General features: G+C 38.3%; 1 protein-coding gene across 2 annotated transcripts in view; it reads right to left on the bottom strand.

The window, feature by feature from the left end:
- The window catches only part of fat4 (FAT atypical cadherin 4), a 137,864-nt gene that overhangs the window by 51,737 nt on the left and 69,750 nt on the right, over window positions 1-16,377 (bottom strand). For both annotated transcript variants that reach the window (XM_015045323.1, XM_015045325.1), the window contains exon 2: window positions 6,345-6,476. In XM_015045323.1, the coding sequence (XP_014900809.1) occupies window positions 6,345-6,476 (132 nt within the window). The remainder of the gene's footprint in view (window positions 1-6,344; window positions 6,477-16,377) is intronic.

The following is a 16,377-nucleotide window of genomic DNA, read 5'->3' as shown; positions in this document are numbered from 1 at the left end:
GTATGAATTCGTAGTTTTCCTGTGCAAAATCAACTACCTGGCCCCATATAGCTTCAGAAAGATACAGGCTCCATGATATACATGGTGGCCGTGGTAAGAGGCTTTGGAACAGGAGAAGAGGACCGAATGCGATATGACATGTGAATGGGCCTGACGACAGAGCTTGACGTTTATATTTGTGTTGGGACAATGAAAGATCAGACAACTGTCTCTCTTTTGTATCTTCTGCCAGAAAAGCTAATGCGACTTCAAAAAGCTTACCGCTATTCACTGAGAAGAACCAAAGGCTCCAGTTACAGTTAAAATAAAAGAGACTCATTCAGCTCTGCCTGATGTCCATGTAACGCTGTCTGATCCTATCTGAACAATGGGGTGGCTTATAAAGAGAGGTGCTGCATTAGGTTGTTTTATATTGACATATTTATTGGTTTGCTGGACAATGCTCACATAATCTGGATTTTAAATAGCTGTTTTAGTAGCATTGCCAGGGTTCCTAGATGCCTTTTCAAAATTCCCGACTCATATCTTCTATTAATTTTGTATATATATATTTTTTTTCATTTCATGTATTTTCATATTTAATCTTCCCCATTACTTACAAAGCTGGATGAGCAAGTATGCATCTGTTAGTGCTTCTCCTGAAAATAAAGTGGGCCAATCAGAGTTTTTTATGTTGCATTATTTAAAAATATTCACACATTGACTCAGCAATAAATCTGGACATTTTTTAGATTCTGTTCCATTTACCTGTCCAATTTATCCATATTTCACCCATTAAATCAATGCTTAACGGATGAACCGATACAAGACATATTGTTTATATTTATTATATAAACCCAATGTTTATTTTAGGCATTTAATTTAGGAAAATCAAAGTTTCTCTATTCCAAGATGGAATAGAAAAAGAACTATTCTCTATTCTAAAGTGAGGAAATAAAATTTTTTCCTAATTTATTTTCATTCTTCCCAACACAACCTGGAAACTGCTAAAAGTTCAACTGTTCTTGGTGAGTTCCCAACCTCAACCCTCTATACAGTTTATTTGAATTTTATGTATAGGACCAAAGCAAAGTATCAAATTATTATGAAATGGAAGGAAAGTGACACTGTGATGCCCCTAAATAAATCCCAGAAAAACCTACTTCCTCCAGGAGGGCTTAACAGGTCGTTAAAGAGAAATAATCAGCTTCATGACAAAGATGGGTCATGGATAAAGTTATGGAGAATTTTAAAGTTCAGTAAGGTTATAAAAAAATATGCAAAGCTTTTGATCATTTTAATCAATCATTTAAAAATTTAATATGACAAAATGCAAACCTACTGCCACACGGTCGTCCATTTGAACTGACAGGCCAAGCAAGGACATGGCCTTAATCAGAGAAGTAACCAAAAAGCCCATGTAACTCTGGAGGAGCTGCAGAGATCTACAACTCCGGTGGAAGTATTTCTCAACAGAATAACTATTTCTTACAAATGGTACATGTCAGGCATTTATGGACAAATCAGAAGAAAAAAAAATATTGCAAGAAAGCCATAAAAAGTCCTGTCTGCAGTTTGCCACAGGACATGTAGCCAGACATGTCAGAAGGTCAGATGAGAAAATTAAAAGCTATGTTTTGCCCTAAATGCAATGCGCTATGTTTTGTGGAAAAATTTTAGCAGGGACAGGAAAGCTGGTCAGAGACAATTAGAAGATGGATTGAGTTAAATACAGGGTGACCAAGGGTGCAAAAGGACTTTGGACTGGGGCACAGGTTCATATTCATGCAGCCAGAACTGCAAGCATGTTTGAATGGCCCAGCCAAAGTCCATTTGTTAAATTTAATGGATAATTTTTAACGTAATAGAGTTTTACAGCTTGAAAATTTTTACTTATGGATATTTTAATATTCAGTCTCTATGAGGTTGGGTTACTTTGCAAAGGAGGAAGGTCAAAATTCTGTCTCCTTGCTTACAAATCTAGTGAAGACACAACCCAAAAGACTTGCAGCTATGATTGCAACTAAAGGTGCTCTATAGGAGGCTGACTGCTTTTATTTATTTGTGCAAGAACCTTCCCCCCCCCCCCCTCTTAACACTGTAATTGTATAAAATGAAAAAAAAAAACATTGAAGTTTCCAATTAGAATCTGAAAAAGTTGAAATAAAAAATATTTAGCAAAGCTATGTACTAACTGCTGAACACTTGTAAAATTTGACTAATCGATATTACAGGTCAAAAGTTGCACAAGCAACTTCATAGCAGCAGTCTGTAAAAGTCCTGCTGGCGTCCCGCTGCTGGAACCCTGCATAGTGAGACAATAAAAAGTTACGTGCAAGTGGAGCAGATTTTTAGCATTTACTTAATGTTATAACAGTTTGGCTGGATTGGATAAAAGATAAAGCTCGTCTCTCACAAAATCAAATGAAACATTCTTCCGTTCCGACTCTTTTGAAAACTTTTAGCCAAAAACTTTAGACAGACTCAGCATTGTTAGCCTAAGTTCATGGCTTACTCTTATCTTTTTTGTGTGCTGTGAGTGAGTGCTTCTTTAAAAACTGTGTCTTCTTGACCTTGTCTCTCATTGCATTACCAGAACTTTGTCTAAGTTCCAGGTCCAAAGGAAAAAAAAGGAAGGAGAGCAAAATTCTGCTCATCTAAGGACCCTGCTGTCATCAATCATTTGCTCCAGATCTGGCAATCCCATTAGCCACCTGCGCCGCGGTCCGGAACCCAACACCCATGGTTTGCCAATTAATTTTCTGATATGGTTCAGAGGCAGAGCAAGAAAAGGTGGGAGATGCTGAGCTGGGGGCTCATCTGAGCACAAAGATCTATAAAAAGATCTCTGCTGTCATTTTAATTCATTTACCTTCCCCAAATAGTTTGGTTTCTTTCAGTTTACAACCATAAGAACCTCCATGCACATAAATACACCACTGCTCATCCTCCTGACCTTGACTCTGGTTGTCTGCTTTATAGTTCCCCTTTGAGAGAGAAGGCTGTTATAATGGAGGACACTGCCGACCAGTTAAACTGTAGTGTTTTGAGAAGCTGTTGCACCAGACTGGGGCATAGGGAATTCATTTAGCAGATGATGGCTCTTAGCTACTAAGAGAAGTGAAAGGTGTGAAGCAAGGACTGCCAGCAGGGACACCTACCCAATCACAACACAAACTCCTAGAAAACCAGCGATGACAGCTCAAGGATAGAGAAGTTGATAGAGAAAACTGGACCAAGCTGCTGCAGTGAATGTGTTTAAGTCAATGTTTTTTCATGTCTTCGAAATACACTCACTAGTCGTTTCATTAGGTTCTTCATAATAGCTCAGTGAAATTATTGATCATATGTAAATACTCCCCAACAGCATCACAACAGCCTAAAACATCAATAAAAGGCAGGATGGAGCTATGTTCTTATTATTTTATTTATTTATTTTCAAATTCTGGCTTTATCTGAATATCACAGCTGAACTGAAGACTCATTGGACCAGACAATGATTTTCCAGTCTGATGCCACCCAGTTTTGGTTTGCCTGTGTGAACTGTAGTCTCGGTTTCCTGTTTTCAGCTGGCAGGAGTGGTGCCTGGTGTGGTCTTCTGCTGCTCTAATCCATCTGCTTAAGGTTTTAAAGAGTTGTATGTTCAGGGACGGTATTCTACCTAGCGTGGTTGTAACTGCTGCTTTTTATTTTCTCCAACCAATTTGCCAATTCTCTGACATCAACAAGGCGTTTTCACCCACGCAATTGCCAGTAACTGGAAGTGTATTCTTTTTCTAATCATCATTTGCTAACCAGAGAAAAGTAGTGGTAACCACTTTCTGAAATACTCAGGCCAGGGGGTATTGCACCAACAACCATGCCATATTCAAGTCACTACTTCCAGTCAGACCTCTAATAAAAGCTTTAAATTTGAAAGGGCAGGAAAGCCAATAAGAACATTTTCAAGCAGACACAGTTGTTTTTATTGATTTTATGTAAACCCAACTGGAAATGTGAGTGGGGAAAAACGGATGCGTTGAACCAATATTTAAATCCCCTCACACATGAATCCCACATGTAGCACTGTTAAATGGGATGGGATCATTATGGTGTCTGAACTCAGCCCTTTAACTGGCCAACGTTTTGCACTCTTGGCTACTCCGTGCTGGCTTCGCGAATGTGGCTTTCCCACCGATGTGCTCTGAACGCTGAGTGTCAGCGCAACTTTAGCTTCCTGCATAAGGATGTGGGCAAAGACTTGGCTGGATTCATATCTGGCTCTGAAGAGAGCCTGGATAAAATACAGGCTTCTATTTAGCAATCTATTCATGGGAGCGCTGCAGTTTGGAGTAAACATCGCTATAATCTGTAAATCCTAAATAGGCTCCTTGAAGTTGTATTCTTGTTTATTTCAATTTCTGCATCGAAACAAGGTTTAACTTCTCTCTGCTAGGTTATTTTACATAATTCTCCAATCATTTGTTATATGCAGACCTCTAAGGGAATGCATTTAATTTGAAACAGAGATCACAAGTTGCACAGCTCAGGCTTTTCATAATTTCACACAAGGAAAAAGTGACCATGGATTTAATACCTTATATTAAAACATCTATGATTAAAACTTTGAATTCTTTGGCTCTCATAATTGATTTAAAATCAAATAACCTACCTAAATCCTGTTGGTAAAAAAAAAGACTGTAGGTCTTTGTGTGACTTTTCTCACATTTAGAGCAAGGAGAAGGGAGTGAGGCAACAGCTGTGCAATAAAAATCTGTGGCCTCGTAAGTTAAATCCGAGTCCATAGACCTTCTTTCTAATCTCTCTCCTCTCTATGACTTGACTTTTTCCATTAACTTAAAATGTGTCCTTTGGTTTGAAGAAGGGGCCGCAGACATTTTGAGGTGCTACAGGCCTGCATTTTACCTTCTGCAGGGTTTTACATCCACATCTGCCTGAAGCAGCTGAAGAAGAAAGCTTCAGATTACTGAGAGTGATGCTGTTGAAGTAAAGGAAACGACTGACTTGACAAAGGGACAGTCATAACAGGGGGCTGGAGCTCTCCTTAACAGGGTTTTTACCAGTATTACAGTTATTTAAGTGAATTGGACCAACCTGGCCCTAGGTGAAAAACTACTTGTAGGCTAAACCTCATTGGTTTGGCGATATTAACTGCCAAAATGTGGTTGCTTTAACTGCCAATGAGCTTTTACTTTGTTAAAGAAGAATTTTGACTCTGTATTCCTTGCAAAGTCGCTTTAGTTTGACCATGAATGGTCAGGCAGCAGAATCTAAATCTGAATTAAAACCAGACTTTGACTAGGCCATTCCAAAACCTTCCTTGTGCGGTCTTAAGTAATTCATTGTTGATATGGTTTCATATCATTGATGTCATGGAGTGATTGCTGGAGATTCTCCTTAAAGCAGCACTATGGAACTTTCATAAAAAATGTGTTTAGTTATATTTGTTAAAACTATCAGTATGTTGTGACAGTACGGTATAAGACAGATAATCTGTGAAAAAATCTGAAAATACAAACTCACAAAAATGTCATCTTTTGAAGATTATCTTGGAAGTCATTTACCTAGTTGAGATTTTGGAAAATAAGGTTAGCCTATGTTGGTTGTTAGTTTTCACCATCAGTGCACCAGACCCATGCATACTGTTTTTAGCCAGGTTGTTGACTCATCAAGCCTGATCCTAATTAAAGTATGTGAGCTCAGCTGAGCTTGAAATGTTCTTTTATAATCTCCAGGATGAGTCAGCAGTGTGCTCTTGGAGTAATTTTGGTAGGGCAAGCCCTTATTGGAAGATTCATCTGTGTCATGTTCCCTTCAATTGTGAATAATCACTCTGAATGTACTTCAATCAAGTCCCAATGATTTAGAAATGGCTTTGAAATCATTTTAGCCTGATAGGTATTTTAGATTGGTATTACTTGTGAGATCTATGTAGCTTACTGCATGTTGTCAGACACGTTCTAGTGAATTATTTGCTCTACAGGTTCATTCCAGTAAAATTCAACCAAAAATGTGGTTAATACCGTGAATGATGCTCTAAAGCCATGATTTCTCACAGGGCAGGCCTGGTTTGAATAGATAATGATGAAATGAATCACTCAAGCTGATCTTTATGGCTAAATATTCACAACTGAGCCACAGCTTTCTGGAAATTAACATTTTATTTGAATGACTTTTCTGGTTTACAATTTCCAATTATTGCTAATAAAATGTGACCTAATTGAATTTAGTGTTGCTTGAAGAACTATTTGGATCACATTTTTATTTCAAATTGCTTACATCCATTCTGGAAGCAGCTAAATGGAAAATGGGCACAGCGAAGCACAAAAGCAGTCAGACAGAAAAGAAAGTTTGGGAGCCATTACCTCATCTGCATCTGTGGCTGTTAACTGCATTATCTTGAAGCCATCTCCAACGTTCTCCTCAATGGTCACATCCAGAATATCATTAGGAAAAACAGGTGGGTTGTCATTGATGTCCTGCAGAGTGATCTCCACCTGCAGAGGAGGAAGAAGAGGAAGTGCCAGAGTTTTTTATTAAAACTTTGCCAAATGGCTGCATTCTACCTGCTGCAGCTGCAGAGATCACAGCAAAGCAGTAACCTTTTCTGCCTTCTTGGATTTCATAAGATGAAGGAGCTACACTTGCAGAACAAATGTGCTGCTATTTAATTCCAGCAATAATAAAATGGAAAAAAGAAAAATGAAATTATGAGGTGTTGTGGGAAGGTGAAAAAGAAGTCAGCAAGGCCTAAAGGGATGAGAAAAAGAAAATCCACATTTTTTCAGCATTAGTCTCAGCACACAGTGAAACATTTCAGTTTCTATTATTCAGTACCCATTGCTATAATTTACAAAACAAAAACAAAGCCAAGAAGTTTGTATAACACCAAATACACTTCTGGGTAAGGTGAAACAAACTGCCTAAAAGACTTGTTTTTTTGTGAGGCTTGAAATTAGAACACATTTACTTTTTAAGAAAAGTGTGGTTGCACATCTTAGGTTTGCAAAGTGGCATTTGAATGAACGGATATCTGAGCTTGATGCAAAATGAAATACAGTTTAACAGTACAAACACTCAATACCAACAGAAAAACATGGAAGGGTGAGTTTATTAAGGACATTCTTCAATCTTGTAATTTTGTACAGTTATGGTTATAATTCTATCTCTTTTGGCTTGGTAAAAACAAAACAAAGCTATAAAACATTTAATAAAAAGTTGATTAATTCTGAATTTGATTTGTTATACTGTAAGAGATATAAATGTTCCCATTCAAACTGGAACATGTAGCTTAAATAAGGACTGCACTGTGTCTATGAACTGTCTTTGTTGGTAAAGTAACATATGTGATAACTTTAGCTTTGGCTGCACGCTGTCACATGTCTTTCTCTTTCTTTACCCAACCATGACAGCAAAAGAGCTTATTAAACCACACAGATAAAGCTGTGGTACAGTGAAATGAGCTGGACTAAAGACTCAAACTTTATATTTAGTTTTGGCTTATAGCTCAAAATGTATTTTTTATTAAGTTTTATCTAAAGTTCCAACTAGCCTATGTTTTCATTTTTGCCCTATTCAAGCCAACCAAGAAAGCAGGAGTTTATTAAACTGCATCAATAAAACTGTGGTTCAATATCTAATGGAGAAAGAAAAAGTGGAGTAACTCAATATGAAGCTTTCAGGAAAATGTGATGGATTTAAGTATCACAGATTTTGTCACTTATAAAAAGAAAAATAGCCTAAACTTTTGCAGCAAAATCAACATCATTAGAGATTGTTTCAGTGACTACCATTAAACAGTAATAAAGCAATACTGATTGAAAAAATAGAGAATAATAATTGAATAATTATGTAATTATTGCAAAGAAATAAAACATAAAACATGGAGTGGAAGTAAAACCCATTAAAAATAAGGACAAAAAGTTTTGGTCTTTCTATTGCAGTATATCAAATAAAAACAAACAAGTGGATAATAACCTCCTATTACTGATATATAAATATTCCATTAATATTGGAGCTTATGCAAATCAAACCCTTTAAAAATTAATTTCAGGCATATTTCCGCAGGGATAAGCAGTGAATGTAGCAGCAGAGCAAGCTAACTGCAGCTCAGGGAGTTTCACTTTCAAGTCCTCAAACCAAAATAAACACGTATTACAGTAGACCACAGACCCCCCATGTGGATAAACTTTGCCCTGCATACAAAGAGATTCCCTCTGATAAGTTAGATTCAATACAGATGGAGCAGTGGTGTGAGCGAAACCTGCACTTAGGTCAGCTATTTGTATAAATTATAAGATTTCATGTTAATCAAAGTCTGGTGTATCTTTTTCGTATTGCACTCAGAACCACATGGGGACCGCATGAGGATCCTAAAGATTCACATTTGGAGAAGGTCTGCCACCAGTGGAGCTGGTGGTGAAGCAATCTTTGATTTGGTTTGGATAAATTGATCTGAACGAGATTTAAGGGTTGGAATGATGAAGATGGTGTTGTTGACAAGCTGGTGTGTTACACAAATATGGCTTAACCTAACAAAAAAAAAAACTTTTTCAAACTACTGGGATTAATTATTCAGTTATGAGCTTCCTTCTTCACTGATACCAGACTCCAACTTTATGAATGTTTTTCTCCAAATCTACTATAAAGCCAGTAAAGCAAATTATGGAGGAAAAGTTTTTTACATCAAAGACATTTTCTATAGTTCCAACCTGCTGTAGCTCGGTAGCAAGAAGGCAATTATACAAGGCTTAGTGTCCAGTAGTCTGGGTGAAAGTGGAAACTCTTGAGACAGTGAGAGTCAGACATTTATGGTTTCAGTTCCAAGTCTAGAGTAGCAATATTAAATTTCCAGTCATATACCACAACTTAGACTCGTGTCCCCACCATTTCATCCTCTAAAACAAATATAGATTTCAAAGCCAGTAAACATGGCAAGCTCTGGAATCATAACAGACATTTTGGTGCATTTTACGTGTTTATTGCTTCTATAAACACAGAAAAGCCTTGCTTAAAGGCTCCAGTGATTGGCTCTTCATTAATGTTGACAGTAATTACGGTCATTTCTTTAGCATTCTTGAACCTTTGTTGCCCAACTTCCTATAACAGATCCTCGGAAAAAAATATGTCTTTTTAAGAAGAATGTACAATACAAAAAATGTACAATACAGAGGTGTGAATGCAACATTTTCCTTTTACAATTTTTCTTTTTTGTAGCACTTAAATGTATTTAATCCATCCATCCATCCATTTTCTTACACCCTTGTCCCTAGTGGGGTCGGGGGGGTTACTGGTGTCTATCTCCAGCTAACGTTCCGGGCGAGAGGCGGGGTCACCCTGGACAGGTCGCCAGTCCATCGCAGGGCAACACAGAGATAGACAGGACTAAATGTGTTTAATCGCCTAACAAATTTTAAAATTGGACAGCAGTCTGAGCAGAAAAACTGATTTATTTTGTTAAATCAAAAATTAAATGTGATTTATTTTCATGAACCACAAACAGGCCAGAAAACTGCCAGATATGGAGAACCAATGAATCCATTAAGAAGAACCTCTCTGACAAGACTGAATAAAATATACCGAATATTTGTCTGGAAAGGGCCCAAAAGCCATTGTGAAACGACAATGAGAACCATCATTCACAATAGGAGAAAACATGGAACGGTGATGATCCTTCCCAAGAAAACCTGTCCCACCAAAATTACTTGAAGAGATCATTGATGGTTCATCTAGGAGGTCACAAAGGAACTGAGAGCATCTATGTTGAAAACTGGGCTAAAATTGCTTTTTTAAGAGAGGTTCAAGTTGAAACTACACACCAAAATTAACACAATTTGAAATTGGAAGGAACCAGAAGTTCTGCCCGCTAGCAGAAAATTCCCAGATAGAACATCACTCCGTGACCTTAAACTCGAGCCCTTTTGGGCACAACCAGTAATTAGGTTTATGGGGCAATTACCATTTTAACAGGACCAGGTTGGTCTGGAAAGCAATTTTTCCCTTAAACAATTGAATCATTGTTTCACAAATGCAGTTTGTATTTACACAGGTTATCCTCATCTGATATTAAAAGGTTCAAAAACAGACATCTGTAAGGCACCAACAGTCTAGGTGTAGGTTTCTAAAACAACAGTTCCCTATTAGGAACTGAAAAGGCAAACAATGGCCATCAAGGCCAAGTAGAAGGTCAGACAGAGGAACCACTTCATATTGTGCTTTTAACAGGAAAAGCTGTCTTTAAATGTCCTACAAATCTGCCTTCCAGCCAACAGATGCAGGAAACAGAACAACAGCTGCCACTGACTCGCTCTGGAGTCAGTTCAGCCTCTCTCATTAAAGGCGGCCTAGAATCGAACAGTTGGAGGGGAAGATTGCTGAATCGGTGCCACAGCCTAACGTGATGAACCGCGTCTCTGCTGCTTAGTGTCGTGACACATTCAGGTCACAGGTCACAATTACGACAAATCACCTCATTCAGAAGCCATTCATCTGATCGGGCTGCGCGGGAAGAGGATGTTGTCCACTTATTAAGCCCACTATGAGTCAGTGTCAGTCTGTCAGCTTGAGTGGGGATAATTACAGGAGAACAAGGCGGATTATGTTCTGGGGCACCAGCGATGCAGAAGTCGCATAAACAAGTCACAATGACAGCGGCTCTTGACTCAACTTGCGCCAGAGCCGAGGAAGCGGGGGCAAAGTCAACAATGAATATTTATCTCCCTGCATGTCCCCCTTGATGTGTAAATAATGCAAGGCCAACTTCTGAGGAGTGAACTAATTAGTGTAGAAATGCAGTTTTTAGAAATAATTACGCTTCACACATCCAGTTTGCACTAGCCAGGCCCTGTGGGACAGCAATGTATCAAAGAGAATGTGGTGAAGAATTTATCTGAGGAAGAGGAAGCAAGGTCAGGACAGGGAATGAAGTGGGGGGGGGGCAGACAGGAAGAGAGAGTTTGTTCCCTCGGACCCAGACGCCAAGGCCCAGGCAGGTGAAACACATTAGTTTACAAGCTATAAGATTGTGTTTCACAAACTACTGTTTCAAGTTGCAGGTGCTGCTAACTGGCTGCCAGGGTTTTATTATTTATGGGGAGGTATGAATGATTCACACGCCGAGACTGTAAGTGATGGAGGATATTTGTCCAAGAAGTTGAGGCCGAAGCTTCAACTCAGCTGTGATGAATTCATCTTAGTGAAAAATTCCCAACGCTTGTGTGATATATGTAGGAATGACAGGTGAGATGATTTAGATGTCTGAGCTCAAATTCTATATGTTGCTCTATGTTCTCGCTCATAAAATTTAAATTTACAGGTTCGTTTCACTCAAATTACAGAAAGACATTTATTTCCTCAACCCTTTGGAACCACATGGCTTTGCAGATGTTTTTTTATTTTTTTATTTATATTTGCAAATCTTGGTGGAAAATCTGTGTCCACGTATTGTTTTCCTTTTATTTCACAGTTGTGCAATACTTTGTTGGTCTAGCAACTTAAAGAGGACCTATTATGCTTTCTTTTAAACCTGAGTTAGAATAGGCCTGTAGATGATATAAAAGCTCATTACATTTTTTTGAACAAAATATTTCTAATGAGATTTTAGTCTGCTCAGTTCTGCCTATTTTGAGCTTCTTTCGGAATGAGCTGTTTTAGGATTTAGTCACTTTAAATGCAAGTAAACGGCTGCTGACCAACTTAGTGTTTACACTCACACTTTATATACATGCAAATGGCTGCAAAAAAGATGCGTAATATACAAACATACATCTTTGTAAAGCAGAAGCAGAGCTTCCTGTGCAATCACCAAGGATGCAGTAAGTGGTTTCTGGAGGATATGTCAACATTAAAACACTTATCTTTTCCAGCAGTCAATGCACTGGTTGGAAGTCAACCAACCAGTGACGTAACAATGGTGAGGTTTTTGACATGGCTTGTTTTCCATACACCAATAAACATTAACTTAATGCCAGAAAAAGTGAATTTTGCACATCAGGTCAGCTTTAAAGTCTCAATGAAGTGCCTTGATGTTTATGTTTTAATATGACCAAATGTGAGAAAGCCGAAGGATTATCTAAACTTTTGCTTGGATTAGAATAAGGAGAATCTAACCCTTTAGGTTCTCATCACTTTAGCTGTGCTTGCAGAAGTTTATCAGACAGAAGAAATCAAAGCACAGACAGGATTCAAGAGGAACAAAATGAGCTCAATTGTGGTTTTGTTCCAGAGAAGGTGAGAACAGACTTCATGGTTACAGCAAAGTGTCACCTGCATCAAGGAAAGAAAGCAAATAACTTTCTCTATGACTTTAAAAATAAAGCAGCACCAGTTTGTATTTTTTCTTCTTAACAAATGTATCACACTCACTTGCAGTTCTACCAAGTCCAAAGCAGGATGACAGACGGACAGACTGCTGCAGCAAGATATCCTTTACTTAAGCAGGATTTCATGCAGGCTGCAGTGCACATATTTTAGCAGTTACCAGCCCGGTTGCTTTTAATAACTGGTGGAAAGCCTGATTAATTAGGTGAGTAATGGTTTGCATTATAAATAAGTAACACAGTGCATGCCTGCACTACTGCCCACTAACAGCCTCTGAGTAAAATCCACATCATTATTAGCAGTAAAAATATCCTCCAAGCCTGATGGAAAATATTGAGAGCTCTGAATGCAGCCGATGCAACAGTTGGCCTGTAAATGTTGAGATCATCAGATCATAAAAACACAGAACAGAGCAGTGTGCGCCTCCTGTAGGAACTCGCCATCTCAGAATGATTAAGACTCATTAGCTGGAGCTGACTAGTTGAAGTCAAAGTCTGACTCTGATTTCCACTGGTTATTATACTCTGTCTCCAGGAGTCAACAGATCCACATTACCTCATTGTTTTTAACAAATACGCATGTGTTCAAAAAGAAGGATGATAGAGCAATATAAACCATGCACAAAAACACTCTATAATAAGTGCAATTTATGTACGTAATAACGTACACATGCATATTTTTGGCCTGTGAGATGAAGATGGAGTACCTGGTAATAACCCATGAATGCACACGGAGGTAGGAATGGGTATTTCACTATCGGTTATTATTATCCATGCAAAATTTCTTGTCATGACAAGAATTTTGATTTATTGTTGCTACAATAAACTAAAATGTTAATTTTTTTTTTATATTTCCGCCCTGTTTTTTCCACGAGAGCATCAAAAAATATCAATAAATTCAAAAATATGATAAAATGAAATCTTTATGTGCACTTTGGTAATATAAATAACACTTCTTTAAGTATCTGGCATCTTGAATGTTGTGGCAGGGAGTGAATATATATTTATTTTGTCATCACTTTTATCATCACCTAAATACTACAGAGTAATTGATTGTAAAACATCCAAAACTAAATGTATTCAAGGTACAGGACATGGCTGGTTTACAGTGACATGATTGTTATCTAAGGTTACAGCACTCTAGTGTCAAACAAGAGCAGCACTAAATGTGATGAAGCAGAAGAGCCACCCCTGAACCTTCCCAGATTCAAAAAGAAAGCTTACAGTCATGGGAATTAAGAATTCCCATGACTGGGAATTCAGCATGACTGAGAATTCCCAGTCATGCTGAGATGCAGCAAAGTGCTGCTGAAAATGCAGCACTTTGCTGCTGAGATGCATTTTCCCACAATTTGCACAGTAAATGAGATATTTTATAATAGTTTGATTATAGAATAAACAAGTGTTGCTCAATCAAAGAAGTGGCCAGGAGAAAAGGAAATGCCATCACAACTTTTTGCCAGCAAAATTAGATCTGAATAAAGATTTTTGGAACAGCATGTTTAGTATAAATGAGACCAAAGTAGAGATGCTGTATTTGGTGACAGTATCTCACCAAATATGTATGGAGAAAATCACAGCATGTCAATGAAAACACTTCATATGGAGGAGTCATGGTGGTGGAGGAGTCATGACTTGAACTTGCTTTGCATCCAACAATGATCCAGTAAACATTGAGCCCATCTGCCCTTAAACAGACCTCAATAATGAAATGTTTTGGTGGAATCTTTGGAGAGAAACACTGAAAGTAAGAGTGGGAGGCTATCTTTATCCTATCACTGTGCATACCTTCCAACTACTAAATTTGAACACTTCAAGAAGCTGTAGACATGCAGATTATTTCAAAACATCCCAAATAATTCACAAAACTTCTTCAACAAATGAACTTCCAGAACCTTCCAACAACCCTCTTATATCTTGTAAAAACACACATTTCTAATTCTTACACCGGGGTCACTGGACTTGGTGAAAGAATCTACACATTGGAAACTGATTATAAACTGTCTAAAAAATCCCTAGAGACATTTCTAGTTGTTTTGCTCTCAAAGACATAAAGAAGGATTGCTGCACATGTGATACATTTCATGCTATGTAAAATAAGTAATAAGCTGATGTCTGGGCTTAAGAAAGTCCACATTTAGGCTGGAGCTCTTGGGATGAAGATGATCATTATTTCACTTCATCTCCACCTCCACCACCATGTCTCTTTAAAGTTGTTTTAAATGTTTAGACAAAACGTCACAGGCTCTTGGGTCCAGATTTATGAAGCTTAAAACCTCAAGGGTTCTGCAGGTCAAGGGCGTTGGTAAAAGTGCAATCCCGATTCTGTGTTTTAACAACACCAGGAAGCACATCTAAACAGTTACGACAAGGTCAAACCAATCTCTTCTCCACAGCTTCTTCAGCACGTGTACAGTCGCAACTGGCTCGATCTGTCAAACAAATGCCTGCAGGGTAATCCATCTTCCAACCGCAGTCATCAGGCTGAGCAAAGTGCATGCGAGCTCAGGAGAGAGGAATCCAATGGGAAAGTGCCAGGGGAATAAGCAGACAAAGTTGGTCGTCTGCCAAAGCGAATCACAAAGTGCAGGAGAGAAACCAGGATAGGATCATATCCCCCTGAAAATCTTATGTAGCCAAAAAAACTGACCAAGTTAGAAACAGACAAAACAAAAGTAGAGTCTGCATATTATCGCTGAGCACCTTCACTTTGTGCAACCAACAAGGAGACAAGTGCTTTCAATAAAGGGGATCAGTCTCCTCTCAGTGGGCCACTTCACCAACTGCTAAAAGATTGTTTGTCTGCAGGAGACCCCCCTCAAGCTCTGTGTGAGCTCCTGCCAAACGAGGTTCCCTACAAGCATTCCTACAGGATCCTAACGGTATCAACAACCTACCAGGTCACAGGGGCCAAACCGTTGCTTCATGCACACACAGGAGTGGAAACAAATCATGACGTGGTGACACTATTTAGAGTCCTGTATCTGCGAGAAGTTCTTCTTTTCTTTATAAACTGACTCTCAGTCTTACCTGTGAGAGCGGGATGGGAAACCTAATCAGGCTACCCCAAGGTCAGAGCAGAGCTAATGGAGTAAAGGCGAGATTTAGCTCCCCTTCAAGGTGAAGCATAATTCAAAACCATCATCCAAATTACCATAGCCTATTAGACGCAGCACGCTGCGAATCCACGCATTGAGAGGTTAGAAGAACATCAAAACAAGCATTCTCTCCTTGGTGAGAGATGAAAGCTCAAAAACAAAATAATTAGCCTATTTGTGAAAAGCTTTGCTTTGAAGATGTAAGGAACGAATTGTATTTTCGCTTTATCGGTTGTCTGTCCTTTTAAAAAGGCTTCTTAAAAATGGAAGGAGACCGTAACTGCAGTCTGCCGCCTCCCTCAGTGTTGGTGCCACTGATTCTGCGTGAGTCTGTGGCCTTATCGCTCCGCACTCTCCGCAATTACCTGAAATTACGGCATTCAAACCATGCAGACCATGGAAAAGAGAGAAACTGGGGGAACAAAGCTCTCAGTAATTGCTTATCAAACCCCCCAAAGCAGATTAAAAGTTAAGATTTCTGTTGTTTTTCAGATATATGCTTTAATGTCTGAAAATATGCATACTGTATATTTTAAGACTCCATATCCAAAATGCAGAAAATTTGCCTGAGATAAAATGTTGGACTTAAAATAAAACGATGTTTCATTGCAGTAGCATAATCTCCCTCTGAAAACTATAGGAAAATGTATATTGAGGGGAAACTCTAGGCAAAGAAATTGTTGTTTTTAGCTAAATCAGCTGTGATAACGGACACATTTCTATAAAATACATGTATTATTATTATTATTATTATTATTTTTACACTTTCCACTTTAATGTTGATCAGATTTTCAAGGAACTTCTAATTAGTAATTTCTGACTTTCTATTTCCCTATTTATGACATTCCCACTAATAAGTACAGTGGAGAACCTGTGATGCTGAGGGCCTGGGAAGTCTGTTAGAGTATTTTTTTTTTTTTTTTTTTTTTTTTTTTTTTTTTTTCCCATGGGGTCTCCTCTTCTTTTTCCCAAATCCTTTAAAA

Source organism: Poecilia latipinna, unplaced genomic scaffold (assembly GCF_001443285.1).
Source record: "Poecilia latipinna isolate Pla-1442-1.1 unplaced genomic scaffold, P_latipinna-1.0 Scaffold720, whole genome shotgun sequence".
NCBI lineage: Eukaryota > Metazoa > Chordata > Actinopteri > Cyprinodontiformes > Poeciliidae > Poecilia > Poecilia latipinna.
The sequence above is the reverse complement of the archived record's forward strand: the minus strand, read 5'-3'. Positions and strand labels throughout refer to the sequence as shown.